Source organism: Pogona vitticeps, chromosome 14, assembly GCF_051106095.1.
Source record: "Pogona vitticeps strain Pit_001003342236 chromosome 14, PviZW2.1, whole genome shotgun sequence".
Taxonomy (NCBI): domain Eukaryota; kingdom Metazoa; phylum Chordata; class Lepidosauria; order Squamata; family Agamidae; genus Pogona; species Pogona vitticeps.
In genome coordinates, this window is record NC_135796.1 from 10,321,545 (window position 1) to 10,334,460 (window position 12,916).

The following is a 12,916-nucleotide window of genomic DNA, read 5'->3' on the forward strand; positions in this document are numbered from 1 at the left end:
ACTCCAGAGTATCCAGATCTTTCTGGTTAGGCAGATATTTGTTCATCACGTTAGGTATATATTCATCTGTTAAGTATATACACGTCCATCAGGGCACTGTAGTGGCCCTGAGGTGGTAAAGCATCCAGCTGTGCATTCATTTGTGCAGCAGGTGTCATATATTGTGACCCTAGAACAGAGTTTTTTACATTTTGCATTTTTCCTTTTCACACAGATGAAGTCATCTGGACATTTACTCTGGTCTATCTTCTTGGCTAAAACTTTTCCCCGGTTTCCAATCACACCGCTGTTATATACAATATTAAACAATATAAGGAAGCAAAAGTATCTATAGACCCCAATATTTCATAAACTCTGGCAGACGCTTGCATGTTTATAGGCTTCCCAAAAATACTGTCAGGAAAACAGCTGGATTATTAAAGCTTGATGAAACATGTCAGCAAGACGATGAAGCGAGGTTTACATATTCACCATTCCTCCTTGAATTGTTGGCTTCTTGTATTTCAATGTTTCAGCATTCCAGATGTTATATTAACAAGCCCAGCAAAGCTGAATGCAGCCACCAAGAATTAAAAAAAAATCCTGCAGGACAGGAGCTGCCAAACAACTTACTTGTATTAAGGTCACTCTGACTTGTACTATGGTCTCTCTTTCCTCATTTTTCCCTTTTTTCCTCCCCTATTTCAGCTGCTGCCGATTCAAAATCCTAAGAAGAATCTCTTCGCTCTAGTTCAGCGGAGTTCACTAGTTACTCTTGTCCTTCTGTCTCAAGGCCATGTAATTGGTGTTCCTTGGATATTTATGCCCTTATCTCTATAGGCACAGATAAAACTTGCACAGCCTGACTAATGAGGCAACGAAAATAAAGAAATCCACAGAGTGAAGTCTTCGCCTTCTCTCATCCATGCCCTTCCTTCTCTTAAAAAGACTTGAAATAAAAAAGCCCATTCATCATAAAACGATAAAAAGAGAAATTTGACAGAAACAAGCAAACAAAGGTGTACAGCAAGGGAGAAACGCGACTGCCGCATCCCACCGAAATTGGAACCGACACCTCCATCCCAAGTTCATGTTGTCATATGAAATGTTGTGATGAAACTGCCTCCTCCCTTTTCCAGGCCCGGTTCAAAACACCTTGCTGCTGAAACAGAGAAGGAAGGGACATTGCACCTACACCAGGTCAAGATGTGCAAGAGCCAAAGCCACGCAAAGTCACCACAGCGAAGGAGGCTGCTTCTACAGTACATCTCCAGCAATTAAAAACAGAAATGCATGCAAAACAGATAAAGCAATCTGGTGTCTTTCCAGGATACTCAAAATCTGCTAGCGGAGTGTTTTTGCCTTGTGAAAGAGGTGGAATGCTGGAGTGGAAAGAAAGTCAAAGATCATATCAATAAACTGCTGGGTCATTTTTATATATATAAACACTCCTTACCTGGATCTAAACATGTAAACTTGCAGCACTCCTTGGGATCTTTCCGATACTGCTGGCAGCCCTGTGGTCTCTCACACAGAGCTGCCACGCACATCTCTGGCTCGCCATTATGACAAGTGCAGCTCAAACAGGGGTCATCTCCTTTGGGGGTGAAATAATAGCCTTCGTCCACAATGTTGTCCTTGATATCCACGCAGGTTTGGCCTGAAAACCAAGGAAAGGTGTATGTCTCCATCTTCTGCTACAGACCACATTAACAACAAAGTTATCACATTGAAAGTGGTGCATGCCAGGATTCTACAGTGTCAAACTACCCGCAGTAGCAGCAGTTTGGCATTCACGCAACAAGGTGCCCAGAATCCCACGGTGCAAGTGAAAGTCGCTCAGGGCACACTCCATATGCGCCATAGTGCACTGTGCATGCCAAGCAGGTGAAGCTGAGCAGCACTGGCTGACAACCGTTCTCATCAATCAAGAAAATCTGCTGTTGTTCAGACCTTCAACCTCTAACAGCACATTCAGGAATGCAGGGGTTATTTCCTCTGGGCCTGCCGTACATTTTGAAAGGATAGCAGTGGCACCCAGACCAGAAGCTTAAGGGGAGAATATACAACTTTCCTTCAAAGTCACTTCCCGGTTTACTGGGCTAAAACTCCTCGACTTTGGAACAGCTTGCCATCAGAGATCCTGCCTGGCACCTCCCTGGGTGTTTTTAAGAGCCAATTAAAGACTTGGCTCTTTAGGCAGGCCTTCCCTCCTGTCTATACTTGACTTTCACTTTTACCTAGGGTTTTTTTGTCTATTTTCCCATATTGATCAACACTAGTATGTCAATTTAATTTATTCTTTTAACCGTTTTTTATGAATTTAATGGGACCCGCCCTGAGTAGACGCCGTCTAGAAGGGTGAGATAAAAGTCGAATGAATGAATGAATGAATGAATGAATGAATGAATGAATGAATGAATGAATGAATGAATGAATGAATGAATAAGAAACTAGCAGGAAGCTTCTGGGAGTTATAGTCCAACACATGTAGAAGAAGCTAAGTTAGGGAAGGTTTTGTTAGCCTCCCTCTTAACTCTCTCTCTCACACACAGTGCATCTTAGTCATGCTGATAACAAGAGATGAACAAGGAGCAGCATTTAATCCAGACCCAATTTTCTTACTTTGGCTTTGCTTTTAAAGGCCTTTAGCATCCCCCCCCCCCCAGTACTTTCTTCCTATTTGCTTAAAAACAGAGCAAACTCAGAATGCAAAACCTAGAAACACAGCGCAGAAACACTCACTTCTTTTGCAAAGGAACGACGATTTCTCATAGCAGTTTTCTGCATACCAGCTGTGAAAACCACGGTGCCGAAGGGTGGGGAAATGGGAACACTGGAACTGGGCACACAGGATGTTATCGGTTTCGGACACGTACGTCGGAAGTGTGGGGTTAGGAGGCAAAAACACCTCTGAGGAACCTGAAAGGACAAAAAAAAGTTTGGCATGTTGTAAGTTACGAACACAGGCCAGGATCCTATTGTCCCAAACCTGCCTGCAAAGGACAGCAACAAAAATCTAAACAAAAAATAGATTTGCAAAATTCTACACCTAACAAAAAGAATCCAAATACGCAGTTACAAGATGGGGAATACTTGGCTCAGCAACAGTACATGCAAGAAAGAATTGCGGCAGATCACAAGCTGAATTTGAGCAAATAATGCAAAGTGGCTGCCAAAAGGCCATTATTATTTTAGGCTGAGTCCAGTTTTGCACTTTAAGAAAGATGCTAACGAAGTGAAACAAGTTCAAAGGAAGGTAACAAGGATTATCAGGGGACTGGAAACCAAGCACTCTGAGGAACGACTGAAAGACCTGGGCATGTTTATCATTGAGAAAAGAATACTTTGGGGGGGGGGGAGATGACAGCACTTTTCAGATACAGTGGTGCCTCGCATTATGATGTTAATTCGTTCCAGCGAAATTGCTGTAGAACGAAAACACAGTAAAGCGATTTTAAAAAGCCCATAGAGACGCATTAAAACCCGATTAATGCGTTCCTATGGGCTTGAAACTCACCGTCCAGCAAAGCCATTTTCACTGCCCGTGCAGCGAGGAATCCGTCCCAGAAAACAGCAGGCAGCCATTTTTTTTACCTGGCGGCCATTTTGAAACCGCCGATCAGCTGTGCGAAAATCGTCATTTTGCGATAATCAGTTAGTGAAGCAGGGAACTGACCATCGCAAGGCAAAAAAAAAAAACCATAGGAAACATCGTTTTGCGATTGCTTTTGCGATCGCAAAAACTTTGTCGTTATGCGATTTCGTCGTAAAACAAAGCGCTCGTCTTGCAAGACACCACTGTACTTAAAAGGCTGTCAAATAGAGGAAGGGCAGGATCAGTTCTCAATCATCCCAGAGTGCAATACATGTAATGGGTTCAAGTTACAGGAAGCTGGATTTTGGTTGAATATGAAGAAAAGCTTCCTTTTAGAGCAGTGTGACAATGAAACCAATTACCTCAGGAGGTAGTGAGCGCTCCAACTCTGGGGACATTCCAGAAAAAACTAGACTGCAATCTGTCAAATATGTTTTAACATGGATTTCTGCACTGAGCAGGGATTGGACGTATGTATCCCTTCCAACTCTATTTTTCTATGATTCTTATCTGTTGGGTAAACAGTGGTTGCTATCATTTTGGATGCGTTACAGAGCTGGAATTGGTGGCAGTTGTTAATTTCAGATAATATTAAAGTAAGACACCCCTACCAACTTTTAATAGAAGTTGCTAGGGAATAAACTTAATACATGGGCTTAATATATTTTTTAAATCCTTGGAGCTTCAGAAATACTAAAAATACAGAGCTTTTTTGTGTCACAAATGTGCATCCATTATTTAAAAGTTAAAAACTGGATTCTTTTACAAAGAAGCCCAGAAAAAACAGAACCATAGAGAAGCTAATCTGTGGGAAATAATTGCCTAACATTCAAGACATACTTCTCAAAAAATAAAAGGAACATGAATATTGATACATTAAACTTACATTAATACATATTAAATTTAGCAGAAGCTTCTGGTTTATTATGAGCTACACTGAGTGTTTGCTTTCATGGAAAATGTTTCTCTACCAACAGATGGCACTACAGCTGTGAATTTTGTAAGATGACTGTAAGACGGCACAGAGCATGCACTAGGAATCTTACAGGTAAAGGTAAAGGTTCCCCTTGACATTTAGTCCAGTCGTGTCCGACTCTAGGGCACGGTATTCATCCCCATCTCTAAGCCATAGAGCCAGCGTTTGTACGTAGACAGTTTCCATGGTCACGTGGCCAGCGCGACTAGACACGGAACGCCGTGACCTTCCCACCGAGGTGGTACCTATTTATCTACTTGCATTTTTATATGCTTTTGAACTGTTAGGTTGGCAGGAGCTGGGACAAGCGACGGGAGCTCACTCCGTCACGTGGATTCGATCTTATGACTGCTTGGTCTTCTGACCCTGCAGCACAGAGGCTTCTGTGGTTTAACCCGCAGCGCCACCAGATACCAGGAATCTTGTACCTGGGTACAATACTGCCATTTAGACAAACACCAAAGTTCCCTCTCAACTGGGTGCTCAAGTTAGGTTCTAGTTACGACGGAATCCTGCGCGCGGGGGGGGGTGTTATGCCCGCATGCAGGAGCAAAGGCACACACGTGAGAGGTGGAGCCCCACCCAGCAAAGCTGAAAGTTCAAGGGTACATTGACCTCCACCATGCCAAAATCAAAAATGTTTACAATGGTTCCCCAGGAAGTTAAGGAAAAAGAATTCAGCACCCACTTCAGCATCCTAACTTGGGCTCAAAAGATTGCAGGTTGGAGTCCCTGACTAGCAGGTGGAAAAGAAGCCACAGCTCAATGCTAAAGTGTGTTCTTTGTGTGCAAGAGCTTCCAGGTTGAATCTCTTGATAACTCCAGACAGGGCTGGTGGGAAAAACCTGTCCCAAAAGCTAAGATGGACAGAGAACATGTGACCCTCCCAAATGCCTTCAGGCTGACTTCAGAAAGTCATTATGTTCCAGAGATATTTACACAAAATTGGCTACAGATACACAAACACACAGCAAAGTGGCAAAAGCTGCCTGTAGAAGGGGAGTGTAAAGGGAAGGCTGTACCATGGAAGATGTGCATGAGGGCGGACACAGAAGAATAAAAAAGCACAAAAAAGTGAGATCCACCAAAAGTACAGGAAACAGAGCAGAATATGCTCCAGCAAAAGAATCTGGCGATAATAAACCTTAAAAGTGGCATCAGAGGATTGGACTAGACGGATTGATGGAGAAAGCTTGGCATAATAATACACTGTGTTTTTTAAGCACCAAAACTTCACAGTAGTCATATTATAAATGCAGACGTGTTCTTTCGAATGTAAGTGGTTTCCCATTAATTCAAGTGGCCTCAACGAACAAAGCCAGCTAACAGAACTCTGGAAGCTAAGTGGAGCTAGGAAGTCAATCTCATCCCCAGGACTGAGGCTAAATTTGGAGCGGGGAACTGGAGAATGCAGAAAAGTCTGCCTGTGCAGAATGAAGAATTGTGGATACTTCCTCAAGCCATGTTTATCAATGAGCAGACAAGGCATACATCGCACAGGGACCGGGCCTGAGAGCTTGGTAGGACAGGCTAGAGGGAAAACCTAGGCCTGTGCTGCATCAAGGACACACAGATTAGATGATGCAAAAACATCAACTTTGCTATAAATGTCACGGCAAAAACTGTGGCAAGGCCAGAAGAAAAATATAATCTATGTTCATTACGTTTCCTCTTTCTCCAATCTCCATTTCTTTTCTTTAAGTATAGGATTGTTTGTGGGGTTTCTTACATTTAACAAGGACATTCATTTTATTTGCATGGCTGTGGTATAACCCATTTTTCTCCTTTTATCACGTTCAAGTGCATAAATTAGCATTCCCTTTGACTGTTTTGCTTTTGACAGACATACAGTGGAACCTCTACTTAAGAACGTCCCTACTTAAGAACAATCCAACTTAAGAACAGCTCCATTCGTTAAATCTTGTTTCTACTTGAGAACGGAGCTCCAAGATAAGAACGGGAAAAAAAATTTCCTCCCCTTTTTTTACCTTAGGTCACTGGTTCTTAACCTTGGGTTACTCAGGAGTTTTGCACTGCAACTCCCAGAAGCCTTCACCACCAACTGTGCTGGCTGGGGTTTCTGGGAGTTGCAGTTCAAAAACATCAGAGTAACAAAGGTTAGGAACCTAGGCCTTAGGTCATCTTAGGTTAAAAAAAATCTCCCCCTAGTGGTAGAGTACGGATTAACTGGCTTTGCATTAGTTCCTATGGGAACTGATGCTTCAACGTACAAACGTGCCTCTACATAAGAACAAAAAACAGCTGGAACGGATTAATCAGTTTTCAATGCATTCCTATGGGAAAATTTGCTTCAACTTAAGAATGTTTCAACTTAAGAACACCATTCCAATACGGATTAAGTTCTTAAGTAGAGGTTCCACTGTATTTGTTATATGCCATCAAGCTGGAACAGAATTATAGAGAATTATATTACTTTACTTCACTTTTTTACTTTTTTTTTAACTTACTAGTGACCCTAATAGGACTTACCCTAAAAGGTAAGTCAGATATCAAGGAGTGGTTTCCCCCAGTGGCTTTCCATGAAAAGTGGGGATTTGAACACAGGTCTCCTGAGTCCTAGTCCATCACTCTATCCACTACACCACACTGGGTATCCAAGACAGAAGTATATTGTTTAATAAATAGCGCTTATCAAAGTGTTGCAACAACAGAAGGACCGGGATTAAAATCACATCCAAAACAAGTGATTTAAGATTGATTAAAATGTTTGAAAACAGATTAATTACATTTTAAAACCCAGTTTGAAATACAAACCTAGAAACCCCAGGCCCTTTAGACCACTAAAGATTTAGCTACCCTCAACAGAGGTCAACAGAGGGAGAACCAACCTAACCTCCTGCAGGACGGGGTTATACAATTGGGATACAGCTACACAGTCCTACACAATATACAAGAAAAAGCAAGTTCTTACATCTCCTGGCCCCAACCTAACTTAAGGCTTTAGAGGTTAAATCAGCACCCTGAATTTAGCAAACTGCTAGTCTGTGAAGTTGGTTCAAGATCCATATCATATCATGTCAGCATGTCAGGTAGACTGGCTACCGCATTTTGCGTTGGCTGTAGCTTCCAAATACCTTTGAAAGGCAGCCCCATGTAGAGGGGCTACAGCAGTCTAACCAGCAGGCCTTTGTCCAGCAAAAGGGGAACTCCTGTGTTTAATAAAGCAAGATCAATAACACCAAATTGAAATTTGCTGTGTTATATTCTTGAAATCAAAATTCTCTTACCAGACATCTAAGATCTTTGTGAATTGATATAAGGTATTTGTTTATGCATGGAGGATTCCTCCACAAACACATAATTTTGCCAACTGTTCTTCAGCTTTAAACAGAACAAAACTGTCATTTCAGAACTTTACCTTTATAAGCAACCTCCCAGTGACCTTCTAGTGAATTATTTCGGTTGGTGATGATGTACTGATAGCCAACCCAGAACCTACAATGGGAGATTTGGGAGAAGAGGGGTGGTGGAAAAGAGATCTTATAAAACTCCAGAGAAGACAAATAAAGTATACATGATGTAAAATAAGGAGTTAATACTGAAAAATATGCTAAACCCCTTCAGGTTTAGCGTATTTTTCATACAGCCATAATCCAAGTGAATTTCTCCTGCATGCAATCACCATTGATCTGTAGGGTCTCCCCTCTGTTTGGCTATCATTCATGCAAATGATTGTGCACCCAACTTAGTATCAACAGCACAACTGTGACACGGAAGAGAGTCACTGGTGGTGAGGGAAATGTTTACATGGCTGCCCTTCTGAAATCATATAAGCCAACAGGACTCTTTAAGTAACTTTATGCAAACTCCAAAGATCAAAACAACCCCTTATTGTAAAAAACTAGACAGAGGTGCTTAGAAAACAACTGGATCACAAAACCACAAATTTGTCTGAGACAAATTTTCAAAATAGGATTTTTGTGAGACTTTTTTGTTGTCTTATTCTTCCAAAAACAACCATCAAATGTAAAACAAAAAGTTAATGCTATTTTTTAAATTGTTTTAAGTGAACAAAGATTCAGAGAAATTGTATCCCTATCCTTCCTTTCTCCCATAAACTCTGCATACTCATAGATAAGATCCAAAAATAATCCCAACCTGCACAATTTCAACAAGGATAGGCATAATAACAACATTGAATACTTTGTAACACTGGGTATAAGTGGGGAGGGAGGGTTTTAGGACCAAAGAGAATTCTCTTCTTTCCCACTGACCACCTAACCAGGTCCCTTTTTCCCTGGGATTGAGGTTTGTCCTTACCCATTTTCTGTTTGTTTCTGATTCCAATTGTCCCCTCTCTCTTCCTCCCTGGCCAAAAACAGACATCTTTTCCTGTTCCTGACCTCAGGACCATGCAATCGCTAGTATCTTTCCCTCTTTTGAGATGGTTGAGAGATCCAATCCCTTTTTAACTCTTCTGACTGTAACTGAACATCAACTGTAAGTAAAGATTTCTTTTCTTTTCTACCTAAGCTACTTGTAGAGTGCTTTTCAAACTTGTATTTATATAAGGGGAGCCTAGTAAGAACAGGGTGGAAGCTGGAATACTTTTACTGTTCTCTCTCCACATTTCCTATGCTGCAGCTGTTTGTGTTTTTTATGCTCTTCTAATTATAAAACTGGAATTACCAATTTTCCACACCTTCAGATCCTTAAAAGACAGTTTTTGCATTTGTGAGTTTTTGTACAGAGAGCAAAAATGGCGCAGTACGCTGGGTGCTGCTTTGTTCATTTTTTTAAGAATTAAAGAAGAAACAAAGAATAAGGTGGGCTATTTGTGTCATTTTGAACACGTTTTTCGATATTTACTGAGTGTGTGTGCTTGGTTTTTCAAACGGAAGGGACACTACTTTCATAAAAACTATCATTTCTTTTGCTCACATGAACGAATGAGAAACATGAGTATTTACAATCCTAATCATAATTAGCAGCCATTATCCTGCATGACCTTACTTGTCTAATTCTCTTCAAAAGGCGTCCACGTTGTTGGCCATCACTTCTAACAAAGTGCACAATCCCAAGGCATGAAGGACTTGCCTGTACCTGTTCTTTATACCTCAGTGTTTGGCTTCACTGGATGATCCTGGTTTTGCACTGAAAAGAACCAGTCATCAGAAAAGAAAGAGAGAAGCAGTAGCCAAACTCTCAGATGGCTGATGCTGAAAACAAAGCTGCAGCTACCTACTGCACATTTTTGGCTATCTGCATGAAAACTGTTCTCCCAAATGCAAAAACAAATAACTGAAGAGACCCTAATATCACTGCTGTCAACAACTAAATGGCATTCCATGCTAAACCATGCCTAACCAGAAAGGTCTATAGGACAACAGAAGGCAAAGATCTCTGACACAAAGCAGCTTGTATTCTCAGGACAAAAAAAATATAAAGTACTGCTGAAGTGCAAGGCAAAAATTCATGCCAGTGTCCTCTTTAGAACTGTGTAGTAAAACACCTTGTGGGCGTAATGCTCCATGGGATCTCCAGCACAGGGCGGAGATGACCCCCTAAAACAGAACAGAGCTTCGCAGATGCAAAAGGAAGTAGTGATTGTCTCCTTGCACTAATTTTCTAAAAGTCATACCAATCATGCAACCAGCCACTGTGTGAGCAGAAGAGTCCGTAAGGATAAGGACAAAGTCTTAATGGACTCAGAGGAACTGATATCAAACCAAGAGCTGAAGACTTATTTTTACTTGTTTTGTAGCTTGCAAAAAATCAGACTGGGCGAAATTTAACTGCCAATTCCAACCAGCACAGAGCCACTGAGTGAATGGGATGTGATCAAACAACAGTAAGCCTCACTGAGATGCTGTGTCCACTCTCCATTCACCAAGAACGCAGTGCACTTTTGTTCCATGGTAGAAGTCTGTCCCTCTATGCGGACACTCACCTCCGCTGGTCCTTCCTCCCAAAAGCCTTCTCCTCCGAATCCCACTCCTGCTGCAAGATAAACTTGAGCTCCTGGTCTGTGGTGAAGGTGGCCAAAGATCCGTTCACCCTCTGACACGTCTGCACAGCATCCCAGTAATTCTCACCGCTTAAGTACACCCTGTAGCAACTGGCCGTACCCTCGTAGTGATGCCATCCTGACGGGCATTTCCCTAGGAAACATAAAGGAGGGAAGGGAAACAATTCCCCTCCAAGTCAGGATCTCAACCACACAAATTTTAGGAGCCGCTGAAAAGATCGGCCTCTTTCCCAGTCCACAATGGGGGTGAAATTATCTGTAAACTCATACGCTTGGGTATCCTCCCCCTCCATCATAACTTCCAGCATTTTCCAAAAGAAATATGTTCCAAGAGAAAGGTTACAGCACATCCTGCCAAGCTAGGTTTCCCATGGAAATGGAGCTTATGGTAGAGGAGCACACAGGTCTGAAGCAGGACAGGTTTGTAACTTCATTGGAAGCTAAAAGTTAAAATAACGTCACTTCCAATTGTCAGCAGTGAGTAATTTTGCAGGCCTGTAATTCTCACTAGCCCTAGTCAAAAGGGGAAGGGGGTTGCAATCAAAAACAATGCATCCTTACAATAGGTAAAATGGGTACTCAACTTTTAGATCTGGGAATAAACAGAAGATTGATTTTAAAGTAAAGAGAACATCTAGTTTTCCTTCTCCTGTTTCCATACCTGACTTGCCAGGAGCAACCTTTCAGTCTTAGTCAATCATGTTCCCGGGTAGGGCTGAGAAAACCATATGCCTGAAAGGCTGGAAAGATGCTGCCAATCAGTGCAGAGGATACCAAGCTAGAGGGACCAATTGGTCCAACCTTGTGAGGCTGCATCATTGGTCTGACAAATGCAGTGAGGTTGTTTCCATTGTCCACCCTTGCAACAACTGACACATTTGGCTTTTTGGCTTGGCTTAGCATTATCCAGAGCTATACACAGCAGCTGCTGTGCACATTAGAACTGGACAGAGATAATCACTTGATCGAACTAATTATGGGTGCTCTCTGTCTGCTCTACAGAGACCGAGACTTTATTGGTTCTTTGAAAAGCTAGTAAACTGCCATTGTGTAATATCATTAAAGAGGGGCGTCTCAATGGTGGCAATCACCCAGAAGGCCCCTCTGTGGATGGAGAAGCAAAGACTGCGCCCAGAGTGGTCGACCAGACCAGATGGGCAGGATATATATATAAATAAATACTTTTCAAACACTTGTTGGAAGCAAGCTTATTCATCCAGACTTTCCCAAATAAAGATGATGATAATTATTATTCTGTTGAAGAATGTCTTTTGACATCATTTTCTATTGTGTATGTATTGTATCAGTCAGGTACAGATAAACTTTGCAAAATTTTTCTATACTGAGGAGTGTTCTATAAATGAACATCATCATAAAAACATAAGGACCAGAAGACACAACTTCTCTGCTGGAAACTGAATAAGCTGCCATGGTGTAACGGTATCAGAATATGAGCCTATTCTGATAAAGAGACTCTGAAGGTTAGGAGATTCTGACAATAAAAACAGCTGAACAATAGCCTACATTGCTAATGTTATAACATAAGCACTTTCTGAAATTTAATTTAATTGCAGATGCTTTACACAGTGAAGTACAGTGGTGCCTTGCAAGACAAATGCCTCGCAGGACAAAAAACTTGCAAGGCAAATGGTTTTGGAAATGGGGTTGATGACTCGCAAGACAGATGTTCCTATGACCGTGCTTCACAAGACGAATTTTTTCCGTTTTTTGTTCCTGCCTCATGTTTGCTGATTTTTAAATGTTTTTCTATGTTTAAAAAGTTAAAGGTGTTTTTTTTTGAAATTTCTGAAATCATCTGCACAATATGGATGGCTTTAAAGAACACTTAATAAACCCTTTGTAAACCAAATTTGACTTTGTTCTGACTTCTTTTGCACATAGGAACGCATTAATTAGATTTCAATGCATTCCTATGGGAAAATGCATTTTGCAAGATGAATTTTTCGCAAGACAACATTAACCGTGGAATGAATTAAATTCATCTTGCGAGGCACCACTGTAATTTGAGAAGACTTGACCTAGTCTTGCATGTGTCAGACAGAAATTAAAGGATTTTGATCATGCTTCCAAGTCTGCAACTTACTGCTAAACCGAACGGGCTGTGCTACATTGACCGTGTGAAAACGGGTCGTGTCTCCTCCCCTCCCACGACTGTGCCTGGAATCCACAAACTCCTTCCCATGGTAGGTTCGCTGGTCCCCTGTAAAATCTAGAGTGAAAAAAAGAGATATAGTCAGTTTCTATTAAAATCACGGGGAAGCAAATCTGCTTCTTGTTTCTAACACATAAAATTTAAGAAAGATACAATCTTCCTAAGGTTCAACTGAACTGCAGATACACATAAATGAAGTGA

The 12,916-nt window shown here is 41.5% G+C and overlaps 1 protein-coding gene across 6 annotated transcripts in view; it reads right to left on the reverse strand.

The window, feature by feature from the left end:
- The window catches only part of DGCR2 (DiGeorge syndrome critical region gene 2), a 67,846-nt gene that overhangs the window by 13,924 nt on the left and 41,006 nt on the right, over window positions 1-12,916 (reverse strand). For 3 of the 6 annotated variants that reach the window (XM_072983545.2, XM_072983543.2, XM_072983541.2), the window contains 5 exons: window positions 12,647-12,772; window positions 10,465-10,675; window positions 7,933-8,009; window positions 2,725-2,901; window positions 1,436-1,639 (listed from right to left, as the gene is read on the reverse strand). In XM_072983545.2, coding sequence (XP_072839646.2) covers window positions 1,436-1,639; window positions 2,725-2,901; window positions 7,933-8,009; window positions 10,465-10,675; window positions 12,647-12,772 — 795 coding nt within the window. Of the gene's footprint in view, window positions 1-1,435; window positions 1,640-2,724; window positions 2,902-7,932; window positions 8,010-10,464; window positions 10,683-12,644; window positions 12,773-12,916 lie in introns of all 6 variants that reach the window. The other 3 variants (XM_078381670.1, XM_078381669.1, XM_078381668.1) reach the window with 1 other exon arrangement.